The sequence below is a fragment of the Pelodiscus sinensis genome, chromosome 9, assembly GCF_049634645.1.
Source record: "Pelodiscus sinensis isolate JC-2024 chromosome 9, ASM4963464v1, whole genome shotgun sequence".
In the NCBI taxonomy this organism is placed as follows: domain Eukaryota; kingdom Metazoa; phylum Chordata; order Testudines; family Trionychidae; genus Pelodiscus; species Pelodiscus sinensis.
In genome coordinates, this window is record NC_134719.1 from 20,808,496 (window position 1) to 20,832,011 (window position 23,516).

A 23,516-nucleotide genomic window follows, 5' to 3' on the forward strand; every position below is an offset into this window, starting at 1 on the left:
TGGCTATTTTCTTTTTACGTTAGTCACATTAAAAGTCTGTAAGGCATTCTTCAGTCAGAAAAATAAAAAAGAAATAGTTTTTCTCAGGCACAGGTACTGTCTGGATGATCCTCAAAAGTGTAAGGGAATATTAAAAACAGTGAATTATCTCATTTGTGTACTTCAAAATAGCAATTTTAATGGTTTTTAATACTGTGTGGAATTCGTAATGGTCAACTTCAATAGTTCGCAATCAACCAAAATGTGTCAGGCAGAGACACAGTTATTTAGAACATTAGCTTTAATGATGGTGTTCGATTATCTCTCCATATCTTTTTAACATAGTTTTGTGTGAGAATAGAAAAGAATCCTGGCCTTGGATTTAGTATCAGTGGTGGAATAAGTGGACAAGGAAATCCATTCAAACCTTCTGATAAGGTAAGATGTGAATTTCTTACTAATGGTTTTTATTATGGTGAGCCAAACGATGTCCTCAGTTAAAGCATGTAAAATTCTCATTGGCTTCAATAGGAGTTGTGAACATAGAGAAACTGATCCAGGATGTGACTTTAAAAAAAATGGGTATTTTCCTTGTGGTTGATAAATAAAAGGTTAATCAAAATAAGCTATTCCCTGCTTTACAATAATTAATCTTTTCAGGTGTTTTCTATTTTCCAAAGTACCCACTTCCTTAAATAGTTGTAGGCGTATTTTTTCCAGAACAAACCTAGAACCTGATCCAACTCCTACTGAAGTCATTAAAAAGATTCCTATAGATTTCAGGGGGAATTGAATTGGTCCTCTGATTAGGAGGACAAATTCAATGGTATTTTAAATATTAGTAGTGTCATTAATTATCTTTGGTTGCCCAGGTTTTTGCTTACTCTGCCAAACACAACAGATTCTATCCTTACTCTCTGCAGATTAATAATTGTGGAAAACTCTATAGAGATTCTTCACATATCTCTCTGTAAAATAGCATGCCTTTAAGTGATCAGAATTATGGTAATTAACATCTGGAGCCATTGATGTTTGCATTAAATGTTCTAGGAGAATGATCTATTTCTTTAGTCAGCAAAATGGAGGAGGAAGAGAATCCAAAGTTTATCAAATTCATATGGTCTAGAAATTAGCTGAGCCCTCTGAATTAATCTACGATGTCTATTAAAACTAAAAATAGTGATAGAAATGTAGCCGTGTTAGTCTGGTGGGTCTGGCCCATGAAAGCTCATCACCTAATAAACCATCTTGTTAGTCTTTAAAGTGCTACATAGTCCTGTTTTTTATTAAAGCTAAGTGGAGCTTGTTACATATAAAAGACTATTTATATATTTTAAATATGGTGTATTCTGTGTTAAGATTAGCCCAAATCCTTATCTCTGCACACTTCTATCCTTCACTGATTTTTTAAAATTTTCACATCAGCTTTCATTAAAATTAAAAGGAAAACTAATATCTACAGAAAATGTCAAATACTTTTGAATATACCCATGTTATATGGACAGGTTCTGACAAAAATTTATGTTGTCAATTACTGAATTTGGATTGCAGGGAATAGATAATTTAATTCTATATAACCAATAGATATTTAAACTTATATCACTTAAAAATATTATTGGTTCTACTCGCTGGAGGCTGAAACGCTGCTTAATATGGTCTTTCCAATGTAATTTATAACTAATGTAAGTATGAGTTCATGTCATGCTTCCTAATTTGGCTTATAATATAACAATTAAATTCTAGATCAGTTGTTCTGACAATTGACATTCTTCAGACTTTTAAAAAGAAAATATGTTTCCTCATGAGTGTATCTACATGAGTAATAATTTTGTAACTGCATGTAGCAAAACTATATATTTTAATACGTTTAACAATGATCAAGAACAGTTTAAATTAGACCAGACAATTTTTTATTGAGAGATTGTTATTTCTTTTTATCAAAATAATTAATTAGTTCAGGTTATTTCAAATCATTGCTCTTAAATAAAGAATTTTCATCCTCAGAATAATATATAGTTAAAATAAAAGGAGTTGATGGAGTAACACTCTGTCTCAGAGTTGCCTAGATCATCTTGCCTGCTCAGTCCATAATAATCTTGGCCAGGAGCAACTATAAGTGACCCCTCCTTGCTCCTATCTGATGTCTCCATTTCCTAGTCCCCATGCAGTTATTTTGATGGCTAACAATTTAATAGGCTCCGTGTCCTGATATAGCAGGGAACTAGTTGTCTTTATGCTGGGTTGATCTTCATATATTTTCATAGTATGGAGCGCTTTTGTGTGTGGACTACCTTTCCTTCCATTTGCATTCACATAACTTTTTCCTCTGGCAAATATAGCAAACATTTACATGGTAAAATACTATCAGATTCAAAATATATTAAATACTTTCCTACCTTCTAATGCAATTTAACGGATGTAAACAAGAAAGAGAGCTACAATCATGTGGACCATCATCAAGAATTCTGGGTCACCAGTGGTCTGTAAAGCATAATTTGAGATTCCTTGTTTTAATTCTGACAATAGAGACATAATAATGTAAAAAATGGGGGGGGGACACCAAATACCAATGGAAATTTAACCATGGAAGCTTCTGCTGCATCAAAAGAAAGGAAAAGATGACCTCAAGAAGTACAAATCCCAAATCCTTTGCTAAAAACTTACAAACTCTTTACAAAGCTAATAACAAATGTGACAGAAAAGCTAGACAACAGCCAGTCCAAGGAATAAAGATTGGAGGACATAGTTTTGTATCTTTTTTTTAAAAAAATGTTTTTTTTCAAGATTGCATACATGCCTCTGTCATGCTTGGTCCTCGCAGCCTAATATTTGGGTGCATTAATTCATCTTTTCTAAAAGTGGTACATCTTGTCAATGATGGACTGATAGTACTATAGCTAAAGCTACAGCTACAATACAAGCTTTTTCTGGAAGAGGAAATGCAAATGGAGCGTTCATTTGTATATATCGCGCTCTCATTTGCATTTTCTCTTCTGATCCTTTTTGCGGAAGAGGTTTTTGCACAAAAAAGCACTGTATAGACCCCTTCTTCCTCATTTTTCCTTTTTCTTCCTCATTGAGGAAAAAGGGCTCCTGCACAAAAGGGGGTTTTTGCACAAAAAGGCACCATCTACACAGAACTTTTTTGTGCAAAAACCGCTTCCGCAAAAAGGTATGCCATATGCAAATGAGCGCTCCATTTGCATTTCCTCTTCTGGAAAAAGCTTGTAGTGTAGCCATAGTGTGCGAGTGACAAGTCCTTGAAGTAGAGGGATAGACGTACATGAAAATGAAAGTCAACTGCAGTAGACTTAAAATAATATTTGCAGTATTGTGGTCCTCAATGTGTAGTATCCTCTAGACAGTGTATTTGAAATGGTCAAGTCTCTTTGCTGTCTCTCTCCTGTATGCTATCCAGAGGTCATATTCCAAACTAAATTAGAGAGAGTTTATTTAACCAGTATTTATTTCCATGACCTATGTAACAAAGAGAAGAGCTAAAAATGCTGGTTAAACATAGTGAAAAGATTTAAGTAAGCACTGAGAACAGGATATGGCTAATAAGAAAAGATTGCAAACTGAATGATCTGTTGGCAGGCCAAAAAAATAAAGAATTGAGAGCGTAAAAAAGGCCATCCATCCATATAAACATATGGGAGTACTTGATGGAACCAGCAATGAAAATGGGACAGACCCAGCAGCAAGGAAAGGAAATGCTTGTTAAGAAACAATAGGTAGCTTCTCTCCCAGGAGTCTTTGGTGTCTGTTGGCCAGCTGAAGAAAATAACCTGACCTAGGATTGGGAACCTGTCCTGACAAATGCTACTGGTCTAGCCAATCATTTGATCATGGGGGCAGGAAGGAATCTTTTCTCACATGGGCTAATTGGCAGAGAGCCAGGAAGTTTTTTGCCTTCCTGACAGCCCCTTCCAAACCACAGTGAGTTAAGGAGGAATGCTCTTGGTAACTAACTGAAGTATTGGGATGGAGTTGTATATTTGTCATAATTTGCAGCCATTTTCCAGTGTGGTTAAGACAATAAAATGAATAGTTCCCAGAAGTGAAAGATCTCTTGCTTCATTTTAATTTTCCTCCCAATAAACCCATTCCTCTTACTTATACCCAGAAAATGATTAAAACATTAGTTTATTCTAGTAATAGAGATGTAGCTGTGTTAGTCTGGTCTTCCTGTCTTTTGTTTCATTAGTTTATTCTGTGAGTTATTTATTTGAACTCTTTAGTCCTGCTTTTCACTTGGAATAATACTATTCCTGAACTTGTAAGTCCGAAATAACATTAGTGGGGACACTCCGGTGCCAATAATTCAAACTAATTGGGCACCAGGAATCCTCCCGCAGCTCCCCAGAGTGCTTCCTGGGACTCTGAGTATGCATTAGGGGTTATTCTATACTAGGAGTTATTTTGAAATAACTCCCCTTATTTCAAAATAATAAGCAGTGTGTCCATACTTCCAAGCCTGGTATTTCAAAATAACAAGCTGGTTATTTCGAAATCTGAACTCCTGCTTTCCTTGAGGAATAACGCTATTTCAATTTTGTTATTTTGGGAGTTATTATTTCTAAACAAATTATTTCAAAATAATTTCCTAATGTAGACATCCCCTAACTGAGCCTGGCTCAGACTACATTAGATTCTTCCCCGTAGTGAGGACACAGAACTTTGAATTTGTAAATTTGTGTGCCCATATGTCGAACTTAGTAAATCCAAACTACTCTCCTACTGTAAGGCTGTGTACATGGCCTTAGGCAATGAGACTGGTGTCCAATAAATCTCAAAAGGGATTTTCAGCATAATGCTTCCTCCCCACCCCAGTGAAATAAATAAGAATCCTGCAAAAATTATAGTATAACTAACCATCTCTTGCTTCATTTTAATTTTCCTCCCAATAAACCCATTCCTCTCACTTATACCCAGTAAGAGATTAAAACATTAGTTTATTCTGTGAGTTAGACTCTTAGCTCCTGATGACCCCTAACTCATTGCATTGATATCAAGAGAGAAACACTAAAGGGTATGTCTACACTACAGCATTATTTCGAAATATCTTATTCTAACTAGTTAATTCTAAATAGTTAATTTGAAATAAGTTATTTCTAAATAACACATCTATACACAAAATGCATTTCAAAATAGTGTTTTGCTATTTTGAAATAGTGCGTCCACACTGTATGGATGCAGAATCGCATTTAAGGCCAGCTGGAACCAGGTTCGGTAGGGGATCAGGTCAGGAGTTACTTTGTGTGGCTGCTGCCTGAGGTTATCTGAGGCCTGTGCTTAAAGGGACCCCTCCAGATAGCCGGTTCTCAGCTTTCCCTGCTTGCTTACCTACCTTGATGAGGGTCAGCAAAGCATTTGGCTCTGCGTGCTCTGGTTGCCCTCACTCGGGACACCTCAGCACTCTGCAACATGGAGCCAGAGCTGCCCCTGGGCACTCTGGTGCTTTTTGTGGACGCGTTACTGCGAGCCTGGCTGCACTTTCTGCAGGCTGCCATCTGGGAGGTCCATCAGGGGGGCTGTCAGCATTCAGGAGGCCCTGCGGGAGAGCTTCCACCCTGAGGAGCACTAAGAGTCTCCCTGGTCTGCCCCACTGGGGGCTTGTGCCTCATTCCTCCCTCACATCTTTCCACTTACCCCTCCCTAAACCCCCTTCCTGATGTCAAATAAAATACATGTATTTTCATGAACACAAACTCTTTTATTTAACAAAACTGGGGAGCGGGGAGGGAATGAAACTCTGGTGAAACTGGAGAAAGGAGGCAGAAGAAGGGAGAAGAGACGGTGGGAGAGAGAAGGGAGAAACCTGGAAGGAAGGAGCGAGAAGGGGGAAGCAAGGGGAAGAAAGGGGAGGGGAAGCTCAGGGCTCATGGTCGGGGGTCTTGCTGGACCAACTTGATTTTCATGCAAACCTGCTCCTGGGTTTTCATGTGGCCTTTGGTGGCGAGGCTGGCAGCTATCCTGCCATAGACAGTCGCGTTCCTCCATCTAGTGCGGAGATCATGGACGTTGTGGGCATCCTCCCCAAACCTGAATAAGGTCCATGATCTCCACTCTGGATCAGAAAAATGACCGCCTTCTCCGGGCCCTGGCAGACTCCTGGGAGCTGGCGGAGGGCTGGTTGCCAATGGCTTGCTGGCTCATGTTTTGGGGCCACTGGGTCAGGGGGCAGTGACTGCTGGCTCTGGGCTGGCAGGCTTGGAGCTGGCACAGGCACTATGGCCAGAGTCAACCCCTTTAAGGGCTCCGGGGAGGGGGGGAGGGAGTGGAGTGTTCTTGTTTGAGGCTAGAGTGGCCACCAGGGCACCCTGGGAAGGCTGGAGGCCCCCTATTTCGATGTAAGCGTCTACACAGCACTTATTTCGAAATAGCTATTTTGAATTTGGCATTATTCTTCGTGGAATGAGGTTTACCAAATTTGAAATAAGCACTCTGCTTATTAATTTCAAAATAGCGGTTTGGCTGTGCAGACGCTAGTAAAGTTATTTTGAAATAACGGCTGTTAATTCAAAATAACTTTGCTGTGTAGACATACCCTAAGAGAGCACAGTACGTAAGTGCTGTAACTTGGGGCTATTGATACACTATTTATAAAGTTTTAGCTTTAAAGCATTAGCAGGATTATACAAAGCCTTCAGATCAGCAAACAACAGGCAACTGGACAGATTTCAGGAAATATTTGTATTGGTATCTTAGAGGATGCATCTGTACTTTAAAGTTCTTTATGAAAGCTTATTTCATCCATTCAGTCAGGTACTTGCTTGATAAACAGTATTCTCCTAAAGTAAAAGTCTATAATTACTAGCTTATTTATGTTCATACAAATCTGTATAATGCTTTTAAACTTGTAATAGGTAAAATTATCAATGGGAGAAACAGTTCTAACACATCTTTGAAGGGTACACATAATAATTGGGTTAATATTTGCAGAGTATATTCAGAAAAGCTGAGTCCTGGAGGGAATTCCAGATGATTTAAAATAAAAATATGATATAGTGAATATATAGTTCAACACAATGATTCTGGAGCTGGACAGATCATTCTTAGTAACTGGCTCTTGTATGTATATTTCTAGATTTTTACTGCAAGGTGATTGGCAGTTTTTCTATTGTTGTACAAAAGCAAATCCTTTAAAATCTGAATGAACAGGACCTTTTAGAAAACAAGCGACCATAGAACTTGGGGTCATTGCTGAAGTTCCTCCATTCTTATTACAAAATATCAAACAAATCTTTAGCTAGTGCTTGGTAATAGAATCCTAACCTCTGTTACTTCTGACTTATAGGGTATCTTTGTTACTAGGGTTCAGCCTGATGGGCCAGCATCCAGCCTGCTCCAGCCTGGTGATAAGATCCTTAAGGTAAGAGGGATCTTTGGTTTTTGTTTATTTGAATTTAGTTCTAGATCAAATTTGCACAACAGACAATGTTTTTTCCTCACTACCACTTTTTGTCTAAACTAACTCCCACTTTTTGTTTGTTAATTTAGTTTATAATTAATGCATAGTACTTTATTTAGGGCTAAACATTTCTCTTTCACAGAGGGAATGGGAACAAACCAGTGTGAAAGGGATAGGGAATATGAAGAAATATTGTCTCAATGGCATGCATTACCTTCCTGAGAGCTGAAGAAACCCTCCTGGAGAGAGATCAGAGAGGGAATGCTACACGGTAGTGGGGCATGATATCCAACCAGCATTCTTTCTGTCCTGTGGCTTCTGCTCCCATAAGAGGATGTAGTATGCAGGCATTGGAGGGAGGAGCTAATGGCAACATAGAGTCTTGAGCATGGCTGGGCAAAATATGGCCTGGGAACCGGATCCAGCCCACCAAGCTACTAGATTGGTTGCAGTGGAGAGCCTCCAGTAGACTCCCTGCTTGCTCCACTCCCCGACCTGTTCCCCCACATGACCACCACTCTGAAAAGCAACTGCTGTGGTCATTTCACTTCATAGCTGTGAGCCCAAGGGCAGGAGTAATGGTGCTTCATGAGCTGCTCCCGCCTCTAGCATAATCGCAATAGCCAATTTCTAGCCAATGGGAGCTGCTTGAAGAACAGGCAGTGGGCAAAGCACTCCTCCACTCCCCTCAAGCTCTTATTCACCAGTGCACATGGCCTAAGCAACCTATTCAGGGGCAGGTCAGGCAGGGAGGCTGCCTGAGAACCCTGCAGGGCTGCTGGCCAGGAGTCACCAAAGTAAGTCTCCCAGACAGAGCCTGCCTCTGCCCCCCCAATATCTCCCTTCTCCCAACCCTCTTCCCCCACTCATGTCTCCCTACCCCATGTAAGACAAATGCTCTGTTCACCTCCTGAGCTCATGCCCCCTCCCAGACCCTGAACCCCAATTCCCTGCCCAAGGTTACATCCCAAACCCCTGGATTTTCTCCAGCACCCCAGACCTCTGCCCCAGATCATAATCCCCATTTGCCTTAGGTCATATCCCAAACCCCTATATCCTTCCTGTACCTCAGTCCCCCGCCCTAGGTTCCAAACCCCTCTTACACCCCAATCCTTTACTCCAAGCTCCGTTCACACCCAACCTTCATTCCAGACAACGCACCTCATCCATTAATATGGAAGAGTGCAGCCCTTGACCACTTTCCAAAATCTTGGAGTCCCCCCCTAAAAATTATTGCCCACCCCTGGTCTTGAGGAAGTTACTAGATCCTGCAGATAATGGTTGAGAGAGAAAGTCTATTGCCAGGATTGGCTCAGGATCCACAGGTTTATGCTCTGGATCCATAGGGTCTAGAAATTAAGACCTTTCTCCCTCCCATAAACCATAGTCTACACCTTTTTTAAATGAGCCTGTGGCATCAAGATGAACCTGGTAAACGGTTCTCCTGCCCCCCATCATTTTTGTTCTCCCATATATTTTTCAGAGTGGGAAGAATTGGGAACATATTCGCAATGAGGTGTGCATCTTGCTATCTCTGTGTATATACAATGCACATACAACAATCTGTTCACAAGAACAGACTAACAAAAATATAGTCCTCCACATAGCTCTCACACACTCAGGTAAAACCCTGAAAAACAAAAATGTGCTTTGTATCAAGATCAACAGATTCCAGCTCTGTTAAACTAACAGGATTATACACTTCAAAGGAAAGAGATCTTCACAGGGAATGCCCTTTCACCTGCTGTGCAGAGTTGAAACCATGGATCTATTAGCAGAAGCTTTTTGGATGATGTGGGTAAGGATCAGTAAAGAACCCAAACTATATATAAATCCATACTTTGAATGGCAACAGATATAACAGTCCCATTATTATCTTTAAATGCAAAGCTAACAGTAGAGCAACTCTGAAATGATAAACACAGTTTTAACCTATAACTTTCTAAAACTGTTTACATTAGCCACTGCTAGTGGGCTGCACCCCAGGCATGCTATGCTCGCCAACCAGCCTCTCTCGGCAGCTTTCACTTCCACTGCAGAACCCATAAGAGCATGATGATGTCATTCTGTCACCTGACAGGAAAAACTTTTTTATATATAGAGATTAGTGTATACAATATTTTTACCTCAGCAAACCTGCTGTTGCATAAACTAAAGTCATGCAATTTTAGTGTTATTCCTTTGCTTGTTTCTTTTATGTGAATGAAAGCAAGCATTTGAAGATTTTATAAATTGGCTGATAACTCAAGTTTATAATTTTCTTCCACTGTAAAACCAAATTTCTCTGCAGGCACATTTTCACTAATAAATGTAACTGCAGTACTTTGCCTCTCATTCACTGTGTGAATATCTTTGAAATGCTCTCACCAGAAGAGCTAACATCCCTTATTCTGAAGCTCAGAAACATTTGAATGGCCTCATAAAAAACCTGGGATCTTTTGTGTCATTTCATTTCAAATGAAAGCTCTACATTTCAATATGGACCACTTAAATCAAGTCCTCTGGCATAATTCAAAGGCAAGGCAAGGCTGTCCCTGACAGCATCTTAGAAATTCTCCACTGGTTGAAAATCAAGATTTTCTACCCAAACAAAATAACAAATAACTATATTGTTTTCAAAAAGATGTTGTTCTACAGATTCCTAGAAATCATTATTTTTACCTAGGAAATGTATTGTTACCGTGAATGGTATTTTGAGGAGGTTTGAGTGTGTGAATGAGGAAAGAATAATTATTTAAAAGCTGTTCCAAAGATTCATAACAGACTTCCAGCTCACTTGAACTTCTACTAGGGTTGAGCTTCATTGCATTTTGTAAATTTCTATAGCGGGTCAATCTGCATCTATACTACTGAATCATACCTCTGCCTCTGTGCTTCCAAGTCACCTTCCACTAGAAAGAATCCCATTGACTTCAACAAACTTTGAATCAGGACTTCATTGTTGCTAATTTGTTTGCAGCTAATATACATCTATATGAACTAATTTATACAAATAATTAAAGATGCCCCCAAAGATTAATTAAATAAATCAGCTAATGTATCTAACAAGTGTTTTAACTAAGATACAGCTAGAATTATAAAGCAAAACATTGAAGGTAAGTAAAGCAAACAAGGAAGACTATATAAATTAATGAGGTAAGAATGTTGTCTAAAATTGTAAGTGATATGCAGAAACTGTGGGAATATTCCAGATAGTTGTAGTTTGTACTGTTTTATGCAAGTATGGATTCTATTATTCTGTACATTCTGTACACTATACTATATGTCTAGGATGTATAGTCCTGATCTGCTTTAATTTCATCATTGTCCTGTTATCTTAAAATGTTATCTTTTCATTGTCATAAAAACAGTGACACTTGTTGACAAGCACTTACAGCACATGCTAATGGCATGAAGTTATCTAGCATTAGCAGTAACATTAGAATGCATCACTGCTGTAACAAATTGTTCTCTGCTTCAGAATTGTAGCCTGAAAATTGCAGTAACTTGACTGACCCCATAAGAGAGAATTTCTGGGAATACTCTTGTTGCTAGGTTGACTCTGTGCTCTTTATAATCAAAGCAACTGCAATCAAAAGATGCAAAGGAATGCTGGAGGAATGATAGCAGCAATATATAATTGCATGGGAATGCCTGCTTTCCATTTAAAATTATTCCAAATTTTTCTGTTAATCTGGTCTGTACTCTTTTACTTATATGTTGTTAGGCAGGAGTCTTCATGATATAACTAAACACAGGAAAGACAAAACATATTTATTCCAAATAGGTGACAAGTATTAATAATAAATTTACCTGAAACTTTGGAACTGCATTCTCTCTCTTTATTGCTGTCCATATTGCAAAAGTGAATGCACTGTACCTGAAAAACACTACAGGAAGTTTATCTACTAACCTAATTTATTATACTTTTTATAATTCTGATCTCATTTAAATAGTGACAATCAGTTGTGAACCCTGCCATCCAGGGTGAAAGCCAAAGCCTGAACAATATAGTTTAACTGATCTATTCTGAAGAGTGACTTTCTAAAAATTGCATCCCAGGTTTGTTTCTCTCAGTTTCCTTATCAAATGTGCATAACTTGTGTTTTTTCTCAGTTCCAGTCCTGCAAACTAAAGCTGGGAAATAAAACTCAAGTGAAGTTTTACTGTTGTATGTCATCAACATTAACAGACACACTCTAGGCAAATTATGTCCTCAGTTACCCTTGTGCAACCCTACTGTCTTCCAATTATGCCTTCACTTGAATTTGTACAATGCCACTGAAGGCTAATGGGGTTGTGCAGAGGTTGGTGAGTGATCTGACCTGAAAAACCTCAATTACTGATAATATTTTGCAAGGGTGAGAGAACCCAGCTTGTGTCTGAGAGTCTAGGTAAATGTGCAGGATTGGCAAAGAGTAATCTATTTACTTTTATACAGCGCACATTCAATTTGGAATCAGTGAGATGGTAAACATGGAACTCCATAATGCCAATTTACAGAGTAACTTTTCAAAGTAGAACTGCACATTAAAAAACTGACTAAAAAACCACAATAGTGATTTGGAAATAAAAATGATAAACTTTCAATCAAAATGTGTGTTATTAATGTAAGGATGCAGAAATTCCTAACTGTACTGTAAAACAACAAGCTGCAGCAGTGCTTGCTGTCTTGCCTCTGACCATGTTTTACAATGCAGTTTAAAATTATGGAAATAATAAAAAATGGTTACTCTCCTTTGTAACTGTCATTCTTTGAAATGCATTACTCATATCTATTCCAATTAGTTGTGAGTGCGCCCTGTGCAAGGCTGTAGGAAAGTTTTATGCTAGCTGCTACCCGTTGGGTTGGCTGTGGAGCCCACAGAGTCATGACAATGCAATACTCTATATATGCCTCTGCTGACCCAACCGCCCCTCAGTTTCTTCTTGCTGGCTACTCCAACAGTGGGGAAGGAGGGTGGGTATGGAATCGATATGAGCAACACATCTCAAAGAAAACAGTTACAAAGGTGAGTAACTGGTTTTGCTTCTTCGAGTGCCTACTCATATCTATTCCAATTAGATGATTCACAAGCCTTAACCAGGAGGAGGGGTCAGAGTCAATGCATGGCTGATTCAAGAACGACGGTACCAAAGGCCGAGTCCATCCTGACTGTTGCAGGATGGCATAGTGCTTTTGAAGGTATGTACTGAAGACCAAGTTATGGCTCTACAGATTTCATGGAGTGGTACATGTGCCAGGGAAGCCTCTGAACAGGCCTGTGCTTCCGTAGAATGCTCCATGAGAGGCAGTGGGAAGATTTTGGCCAGATCATAACATGCACAGATACATGCCATGATCCAGGAAGATATGTGATACAACGAGACTGGTAGTCCCTTTACACAATCCACCATCACCACAAACAGCTGCGAAGACTTGTGAAAGGGTCGATATAGAAGACAAGTGTGTGCCTTGCAACAAGGGAGTACAGTCATTGTTCCCATAGCTCTGCTGGGGCTTAGGGTAGAACACAGGGAGAAAAATGTTCCTGAGACCATTTTCAGAAGAAAAGCTGGGTAAGGGCAGAGCTGGACTTTGTCATTGTGGAAGACAGTGAACAGAGGTTCCAATGTCAGGACGTGAAGCTCTAACATCTGCAAAGTGGAGGTGATCAAAACCGGAAAAGCAACCTTTCATGAGAGGTAAAGCAGGGAGCATGTGGCCGGGGGCACATAGGGAGGACCCATGAGTGCTGTGAGGACCAGGTTGAGGTCCCAAGGAGGGACAGTATGCCAACCCGAAGGGTAAAGTCTGTCCATACTCTTAAGAAAGTGCCCTACCAGGGGGCTCGAGAAGATAGAATGGCCAACTTCCCACAAGGTGGAAAGTCAAGATGGCTGCCAGGCGCACCTTAAGTGATGAAGTTGCTAATCCTTGCTGCTTCAGGGATATCAGGTACTCCAGCACCTAAGGAATAGAGATAAACAAAAAGGTTCAGATTATGCTGCCAGCATCAACATTAAAAATGCTTCTATTCAGCAGAGTAAGTGAGCCTGGTAAAGGCCTTTCTGCTACTAAGGAGGATTTGTTGAACCTGTTCTGAGCAGGCTAACTTGACCAAGTTTAGCCATGAAGTTGTCACATCAGAAGGTGAAAGGAGCAGAGGTCTGGGTGGCAAGACCACCTATGGTCCCCCTTGATGAGATCTAGGTTAAAGGAAGCAGGATTGGCAATTGTATAGACAGCTCCAAGAGAGCGGAATCATTGCTGACTGGCTCAGGCCAGGGCTATCAGGATAACATTTGCCCTTTCTCTGCAGAGCTTAAGGAGCACTTTGTGAACAGAAATGAGGAAAAGGCATACTTGAAGCAAGTGTGCCATAGGATCATGAACACCTCTGCTATGAACCCCAGGCTGAGGTTCCGAAACAAGCAGAAATGCAGGCACTTCTAGTTGACCAGAGTGGCAAAAAGGAAAAGCTGAGGAAACCCCCACCTCTGGAAAATGGTGTGGCAGATGTCCAGTCCGCACTCATGAAGTGGCAGCAGAGGTAATCCACCAACTAATTCTGGACCCTCAGAAGGTATGATGCTTCCAGGTGAATAGAGTGGGCTATGCACAATTCCCACAGATGAAGGGCTTCCAGGCAGAGAGAGGACAATTGGGTTCCACTCTGTTTGTTGATGTAGTGTATGGCGGTCATATTGTCCATCATGACTGACATACATTGCCTCTGAAGGCATGATTGCCCAGAGCTTATGGACACTGTTGTGGAGTGACAGTTCATCCACTGACCACATAACTTGGGTGACGAGGACCCTGACTGAGCCCTCAGCCCAAAGCAAAAGTGTTTATGACAAGAGAGACCATGGATTGCAGAGCATTAAATGGGATGCCCACCATCACTGACCAGGGATCTATCCACCATCAAAGGGCATGAATCAAATGACAAGTCACCTTGATCACCATGTCATTGTCGTCATGCCCCAAACAATACGTCAACACCAGCCAAGCCTGGAAAAGTCACAGGTGGAGCCTGGCAAACAGATTTACATATATACAAGCCACCATGTGCTCTATGAGTTTGAGGTACATCATAACCATGATCACAGAATCATAGAATCCTAGAGCTGGAAGAAATCTGAGGAAGTCATTGAGTCTAGCCCCTTGCCCAATCCCAACTAAATCATTCCAGCCAGAGCTTTGTCAAGCAGAGATTTAAAAATCTCTAGGGATGGAGATTTCACCACCTCCCTAGGTAACTCATGCCAGTACATCACCACGTTCCTAGTGAAATAGTTTTTCCTAATATCCAACGTAGACTTCCCCTTGAGACTGTAACTTGAGACCATTGCTCCTTCTCCTACCATCCGTCACTACTGAGAACAGCCTCTCTCCATCCTCTTTGGAACCTCCCTTCAGGAAGTTGAAGGCTGCTATCAAATACCCTTTCACTCTTCTCTTCTGGAGACTAAATAAGCTCAAATCCCTCAGCCTTTCCTCGTTGGTCATATGCTTCAGCCCCTTAATCATTTTGATTGTCTTCCACTGGACCCCCTCCAATGCATCCACATTCTTTCTGTAGTGGGGGGCCAAGAACTGGACACAATACTCCAGATGTGGCATCACCAGTGCCAAACAAAGAGGAATAGTCACTTCTTTAGATCTGCTGGCAATGCTCCTCGTAATGCAACCTAATATGCCATTAGCCTTCTTGGCTACAAGGGCACACTGTTGACTCATCTCCAGCTTCTCATCCACTGTAATCCCAGGTCCTTTTCTGCTGAACTGCTACTTAGCCAGTTGGTCTCCAGCCTGTAACAATGTTTGGGATTCTTCCGTCCCAAGTGCAGGAGTCTGCACTTGTCCTTGTTAAACCTCATCAGATTTCTTTTGGCCCAATCCTTCAATTTGTCTAGGTCACTCTGGTCCATATCTCTGCCCTCCAACGTATCTATTACTACCCTCCAACATATCTACCTCTCCCCCTAAGTGTCATCTGAAAACTTGCTGAGGGTGTAATCATCAAAAGATGTTGAACAAAACCAGCCCTAGAACCAATCCTTGGGGCACTCTGCTGGAAACTGACCACCAACTTGACATCAAGCTGTTGATCAATACCTGTTGGGCCCGACAATCTAGCCAGCTTTCTATCCATCGTAAAGTCCATTTATCCAATCCATTCTTTCTTAACTTGCTGGCAAGAATATTGTGGGAGACCATATCAAAAGCTTTGCTAAAGTCAAGGTTTATCACATCCACTGACTTCACCATGGTCCACAGAGCCAGTTACCTCATCATAAAAATTAATTAGATTGGTCAGGCTTGACTTGTCCTTGGTGAATCCATGTTGACTATTCCTGACTAATCCATGTTCCCCTCTTCCAAATGCTTCAAAATGGATTCCTTGAGGACCCCCTCCATGATTTTTCTGGGTGCTGAGGTAAAGATGACTGGGTAGTTCCATGGATTGTCCTTCTTCCCTTTTTTAAAGATGGGCACTACATTTGCCTTTTTCCAATCATCCAGGACCTCTCCCGATCTCCACGAGTTTCAAAGATATTAGTCAAATTCACTGCAATGACATTTCCCAACTTCCTCAGTACCCTTGGATGCATTAAATCTGGACCCATGGATTTGTGTATGTCCCGCTTTTCTAAATAGTTTCTGACCTGTTCTTTCTCCACTGAGGGCTGTCCACCACCTTCCCATACTGCATTGACTAGTGCAGTAGTCTGGGAGCTGACCTTTGTGACCGAGCGATTGCAACAGCTGGGTTATCATGGTGAACCATTGTTCTAGCAGAAGACCCTATGCCTTGATGATGTTGACCACTGCCCCGATGAGGAGCAGGGTTGAGGAGCAGGTTCAGTCTTTTCAGAGTGGCCCAAGTAAATGCCACATGTATCTCTACCTGCTGGTCAGAACAGAGCCAATAAGAGCCAATTGTCCAAGTAGGGATAGACTTGGATTCTTTGGCACTTGAAGAAGGCTGCTACCACAGCCATGCACTTGATAATTACCTGTGGCACTCAGAAGGGGAGGATATTAAACTGAAATGGTTGTTGCCCTCCAGAAAATGGAGGTAGAACATGTATGAAGGTTTTATGGCTACATGTAAGAAGGCATCCTTTAAGTTGAGGGTGGTTTACCAATCTCCCAGATCCAGGGAAGGGATAATGGAGCTCAAGGAAACCATCCAAAACTTGTGAGTGGCTATAAACTTGTTTAATTCTCTGTGGTCCAGGATAAGCCAGAAACCCCACTTCACCTTGGGAACAAGGAAGTAGTAGTAGTAAAAACCTCCGCCCCTGAAGTCTGGAGGCACCTCCTGCATGGCCCTGAGTTCCAGGAGCTAGTGCACCTCTTGAAGGAGAGAGTCCCTGAAGTGGGACAGATGGGGGGGCAGAAAGGAGCTGAATGGGATAGAGTAGCCCATTTCCACTATATGAAGAACCCAGCAGTCTGAGGGATGTTGGCCCAGGCTCAGTGGAAATGGAAATGGAAAGTTAATCCAGCAAGGGATAAAGATCCATCAGGTTTGGCACGCTGTCCTCGGGCATACTTTTGAAAGGCTTGCTTAGACCTTAACGAGGGCTTGGACTGTCCCTTGTTGTTTTCAGCGTGAGGTTGGGATGTCTTACAACAGGGATATTGAGGCCAGCAGCATGAGAAATCAGCCCTGGGATGAGGAGGGAAGGGCCTCTGCAAGGACTGTGGCTTGGTGCAGCAAGTCCCTGAACTTTATCAAGGAGTCTCAGGAATAATAACAATAATGGCTCAAAATAGCCTGTTGGTTTGCTGTCCAGAGTAGCAGTCCCCCCCCCTATAAAGTAAACCTTTCAATCGAATAAGTCAAGGCATTTGGCATCCTTTGACTTAAGTGCTGGAGCCTGCTGGCCCTGACGCTCCCTGTTTACCACTTAAACAACCAAGAAGCAGGGCCTGGGGTGGGTAAAAAAATATTCAAATCCCTTGACAGGGACAAAGTATTTTCTTTTTACCCGTTTACTCATCGAGGGGTTAGAGGCAGGGATTTGTCATAATATCTTGGTCAAAGTCAGGATGGCACAGCATTCAGGAGCCAGGATGTTGACCATGGGGTCATCCTATTCCAGTACCTCCTCCATCTGGAGGTTAAGATTAAAGGCAACCTTGTGGAGTAGGTCCTGTAAGGCCCTTTAGTCCATTGGAAGTGGGCCAGTGATGGAGGTGCCTGCCATCACTTCATCTAGGAAGGAAGACGAAGAGGCCACTGGGGGACCCATATCCTGTCCATCCCTTGGTTGGTCCTGGGTAAGTGCCAGCTGAGGCATAGCAGGTGGTGCTAGCTCAGGTGGTGGCCAACTAACAGTCATCTCTGGGACCCACGACTTCAAAGTGGCCAATGGGGGACTATGGGCACATGCTCTGGTCCTGGTGGAATGCTCACACCATCCAAAATTGCCACTGTGGGGTCCATTGCAGGGAGCTCCTTGATCCCTGTAGAAATGAGGGCCTGCCAGCGTTGATCTGTCCGAGGCCTCGGAGGGCTTCCTCAGGAGGGATAAAGGGGAACCAGAGCACTTGGTCAGTTGATGCCAAACTCCTTTGTCCCTGAGGTGACAGGTAATGATGCATAGATCGTTTGTGGGATCATAATTGCCACGGAGGTTGTGTGTGGTGCCCTGAGGCTGAACAGTGCTGAGACAAAGACCCAATATTATGATACCCCACGCAGCACCATACACCAATATCTTTTATTGGACTGACTTCTGTTTGCGGAGGACAAGTTTTTTTCAATTAATAAAGCTCTTCCTCAGGTCAGGTTTGCTGGGAAGAGTTCTGTTTGTTGCACATTTTTCATTTTCCCTCTGTTTCAGTAGGTTTCATTCATTGTAGCTATCCAAATATAAAATAAATTATTTTAATTCATTAGAAATTTGTAATAGAGTAGTTATTAACAGTTCACAATCATGCTGGAAGGACATAACAAGTGAGGTTCTGCAGGGGTCTGTTTTGGGACTGGTTCTTTTCAATATTTTCATCAATGATTTTGATTAGGCATGGCCAGCCTGTGGCTCTTGAGCCACATGCAGCTCTTTGCTCACAGAAATGCGGTTCTCAGGGTTATGGCTTGTTGGGAACCGCATGCCCACTTTGTGCATGCACCCCAGTTCCTGGAGGGAGAAGTGTGTGGCTGTGGCGGTGGCAGCTCCAGTGAGATCCAGGCATTGGGTTAGAATAGGAGAGGTCTGGGGGTGCCTGGCTCTTGGGGAGGGATATGTGGCTCTTTTTACTACTATCCACAGCTCTTTTGGCTCTTTGTGTCTAACTGGCTGGCCACCCCTGATTTAGATATTGGCATAGAGAATATGATTATTAAGTTTGCAGATGATACCAAGCTGAAAGCAGTTTCAAATGATCTAGATAAATTAGAGAAATGGTCTGAGGTAAACAGGATGAAGTTTAATAAGAACAAATGCAAAAGTGTACCACTTAGGAAAGAACAATCAGTTTCACACATACACAATGGAAAGTGATTGTCTAGGAAGGAGTACTGCAGAAAGGTATCTAGGGGTCATAGTAGACCACAAACATGAGTCAACAGTGTGACACTTACAAAAATAAAAAAAACAGAAGCAAGACACGAGAAGTCATTCTTCTGTTCTACTCTGCACTGATTAGGCCCCAGTTGGAATACTGTGTCCAGTTCTGGGCATCACATTTTAAGAAAGATGTGAAGAAATTGGAGAAGGTCCAGAGAAGAGCAACAAAAATGATTAAAGGTCTAAAAAACATGACCTATGAGGGAAGACTGAAAGAACTGGATTTGGTGGCTGTGTCTAGATTGCACCCCTTTTCCGTAAAAGGGATGCAAATTAGACACAGCGCAATTGCAAATGAAGCGGGGATTTAAATCTTTCCTGCTTCATTTGCATAAACATGGCTGCCGCTTTTTTCCGGCTCGGGGCTTTGCCGGCAAAAAGCGCCAGTCTAGACGGGGATCTTTCGGAAAATAAAGCCTTTTCCAAAAGATCCCTTATTCCTGATTTTAAGAGGAATAAGGGATCTTTCGGAAAAGGCTTTATTTTCCAAAAGATTCCCGTCTAGACCGGCGCTTTTTGCCGGCAAAGCACCAAGCCGGAAAAAAGTGGCAGCCATGTTTATGCAAATGAAGTGGGGAAGATTTAAATCCCCGCTTCAGTTGCAATTGCACTGTGTCTAATTTGCATCCCTTTTACGGAAAAGGGGTGCAATCTAGACACAGCCATTTAGTTTAGAAAAGAGAAGACTGAGAGGAGACATGATAGCAGGTTTCAAGTATCTACAATGGTGTTAGAAGGAGGAGGGAGAAAATTGTTGTCCTTGGCCTCTGAGGATAGGACAAGAAGCAATGGGCGTAAATTGAAACAAGAGTGGTTTAGTTTAGACATTAGGAAACACTTCTTAACTATCAGGAGGTTAAACACTGGAATAAATTGTCTTCGGAGGTAGAATCTCCATCACTGGAGATATTTAAGAGCAGGTTGGATAGACATCTGTCAGAGATGATTTAGACAGTACTTGGTCCTGCCGTGAGGGCAGAAGACTGGACTTGGTGACCTCTCGAGATCCCTTCTAGTTCTAGGATTCTATGAGTCTATGATTCTAAAGTCACTTTATTCCATGCCATCTGCTGTAATTTTATTAAAATGGACTGAAGGCAATAGAAATTACACTGCCTTTAGTCTGCATGTACGGCAAAGTGTCCTTTTAATTTTTTTTAAACATCAGTACTATATCATGTAAAAAAAGCTTAAAGAAATAATCACTGTGGGTTCTGAATGTTCCAAAATATAAATTGATTTCATATTGCTGGACTTTTAAAAATGGACTTGGTTTAGTGGACCAGGGATGAAAACATGTACTGGCAAAAAACACTGAAGAAAATAATGCATTGACTACAATCAAAGTAAAATTGATTATCTCAGTCCATTCATATATTCCTCAACCTGAACCTATTTAATGGCAGTGCTCTTAAAGTCATTTTTATTGTCTGAAATACAAACTCATTCAACAAAGTAGTGTGGAGCAAGAATGGAATGGTCAATGCTTCCTTCATTTTATAAAATGATATGCTTAATTTGTATTATTATTAATCAAAGAATGTTTTGTTGTTTGGGGTTGTTGTTTTTGGGGGTAGGGGCACCCAAGCACTTTGGCAGGAGAAGAGGTATGCATTAAACATTTTTTATTTGAACTTTCCCCATGTAGTTAAGGAAATTGAAAATTCATAATTATACAGTTTCCTGCTTCTGTGTTCTTCTAGGGATGTAAGCATCTAGTTGATTATCCAATAAGCAAAAGCACTGAATCCCGCGTTGTCCCAGCCAGCACTGCAGATGGCCCCTCAGAGTAATGGCCTCTAGCACTATGGCCTTCTCAGTAGTGTCCATGGACTTTGGGGTTTTCCAGTCCAAACCCAGGTCTCACAGTCTGTGGCAGGGGCTTCAGAGGCCCCCTCTGCTCCTCTCCCCACTCAAGCTCTGGGACCAACCACTCTTCCTATGCAAGAGGAGAGGGAGGACCCATCCCTGGTGACAGAGGAAGGACAGTCATGCCAAGCCTCTTTGTCCTCATCCCCAGATGAGGCCATCATGGCACCCCCACCGATAGTCCCCCAGGACAGCACCAGGACTTTTTAAGAGGGTGACAGCACACAGAGACTGCCAAGTGAAGGAGGCTAAGGACACCCTTTTTTGGGTTTTGGGTCAGGTCGCCCTGGCTAGGGTGGCATTGCACCTGCATGCGGTAGTCACTAAAATATCTAACGCCCTATGGCAGATGCCCTTCCCCTTCCCTCCCCCTGACTGTGAAAGGGTTGAGCACAAGTACTTCATCCCAACCAAAGGGCACAAGTACATGTGCATGCACCCAGTGTCCAACTTTCTTGTGGTAGTAAACCTCCGGGAGAGGCAAGTCCATCCTGTCCTGACCCCAAGGAATAAAGACTCAAGAAGACTGGATATGTTTGGTAAAAAAATGTATTCCTTGGCAAGTTTTCAGCTACAAGTAGCTAATCATTAGGCCCTTATTGCCAGTTATGACTTGAACAAGTGGGAGATTATGTCCAAGTTTGAATCTTTGTTCCCAAGGTGCCTAGAAAGGAGCTTAGAGCTCTGGCTGATGAAGGGATGTCAACAACCAACAGCATTGCAGGTAACCTCTGATGCGGTGGACTCCACAGAGCATTCAATGGCGTCCCCAGTGTCCATGTGCTATGCGGTGAGGCTGTTCTTGTTGGACTTGGCACCAAAGGCCCAGTTCTCTATTCAGAAAGTCCCATTTGATTAGGCAGCCTGTTTGTGCAGCATACTGACACTAAGTTACATGATCTTAAGGATTCCCGTTCTACTCTAAAAACTTTGGGGTTGTATGTCCCAGGGCCAGAGAGGAAAAAGTTCATTCTGCACCCATCCCAACCCAAGAAGTCCTCTCCTAAGCATGACCCAGCCCCAGAGAAGTCTAACTCATTCAGGCACAGGTCAGACAGGCAGCCTCAGTCTCCTTCCTAGCCATGCTCAAGCCACTCCAAGCTCACTTTAGGACTACTTTCTCTTTGCCACATTTAAAGAATGAGACCAACAAAGGTATTCTGGGAAAAGGTTCACTGGACAATAACCTGGTAGTTAAGATGGATGGCTTTACTAGGGAAAGATAAATTTGTATGTGCTATCACTAAACATATGACCTTATTCTTACCTGGCTCTCAAGTAACATGCGGTACAAAAATTGCTGTTGACATATTTGTAATTGGCTTGAATAGCACAAAAAGAGCTTCTTTGCTGATTTCAATCCCAAGGAATTGATTGAAATCAGAGTTGCTAAAAAACAAAAAAAACCACAGATTTCCCTGAGTAGCAAAGTTGAGAAATATCTGAAAATCTGGAAGTATTTGGATCTGGGATATTATTTCAATTAGATTCCAGGTCCAAACTTTGGATTGGAATGAGGATATAGACTTCTCTAGAGTTTGGAGATCTTCAGATTGGGATATTAGGTTTGGATCTACCAGGGCATAATTATCCACTGTCTTATTTATATACTCCTGTGCAGAAACTGATAACTTCTCTTGAGTATGTTTTTTTCAACCCATCTTGTAATAATAATATCTAGGCCCCATTTCTCTAGTTTGTTTATGAGGAAGTTATGTGGGACTATGTCAGAAGCCTTACCAAAATCAGGTTATATTATGCCTCTTGCCTCTCCCCAATCCTTAGGTCTGTAAGGCTTCCTGAGGAGGAAATGAGGTTGGTTTGGCATGATCTGCTCTTGAAAAATCTGTATTGGTTATTAGATAAGATCCTATTGTCCTCTAGGTCCATACAAACTGATTGATAATTTGTTCCAGTTTGTTTCTGGGAACTGAATTTAGGTCCACTGGTCTATAACTCCACAGATAATCATCCCCTTAAAAACAAAGAAAAGAAAAGAAAAGAAAAGAAAAGAAAAGAAAAGAAAAGAAAAGAAAAGAAAAGAAAAGAAAAGAAAAGATGTGCTATGTTTACTTCCTTCATACACTGGGTCCTTCACCCATCTTCCATTAATACTTGAAGACTATCACTAATGGTTCTGAGATTGCTTCTGCTAGTTCGTTAAATACTCTGGGAGAATTTCATCAGACCCTGCTGACTTGAATACATCTTGTAAAAAGCTGCATTATTATCCTACAGCCCCAGAAAATTTAGTGGGTTTAAAGTCTGTTTAAGACGCAATTAATAGCATGAAATTATTCAGCAAGTTTTGTACATTGAGATTATCAATAAAGGTCAACTGAAATAAATAGAAAATATAATTCAGGGATTCTAATGGGTTGTCTTTGCTCTGTTTTAAAGCCATAAATATCATTTACTGTCTATTATTATAAAGAAGTCACTGAAATCAGAAGAAAGATGTACTAATTGATGTATAAAATTAACAAGAGTTGTCATATATTCAGTAAACACAATGGCTATGTCTAGACTGCAAGCCTCTTTCGAAAGAGGCTCTTTCGAAAGATACTTTCGAAAGAGCCTCTTTCGAAAGAGAGCGTCTAGACTGCACGTTGAACTTTCGAAAAAGCGGCTTGCTTTTTCGAAAGAAAGCATCCAGTGAGTCTGGATGCTCTCTTTCGAAGAAGCCCTATTTACATTGAAGAAC

General features: G+C 41.5%; 1 protein-coding gene across 1 annotated transcript in view; it reads left to right on the forward strand.

Annotated features, from left to right (window-relative positions):
• The window catches only part of LRRC7 (leucine rich repeat containing 7), a 399,545-nt gene that overhangs the window by 363,432 nt on the left and 12,597 nt on the right, over window positions 1-23,516 (forward strand). Inside the window, exons 24-25 of the mRNA XM_075936231.1 lie at window positions 325-417; window positions 7,280-7,354. Of these exons, the coding sequence (XP_075792346.1) occupies window positions 325-417; window positions 7,280-7,354 (168 nt within the window). The remainder of the gene's footprint in view (window positions 1-324; window positions 418-7,279; window positions 7,355-23,516) is intronic.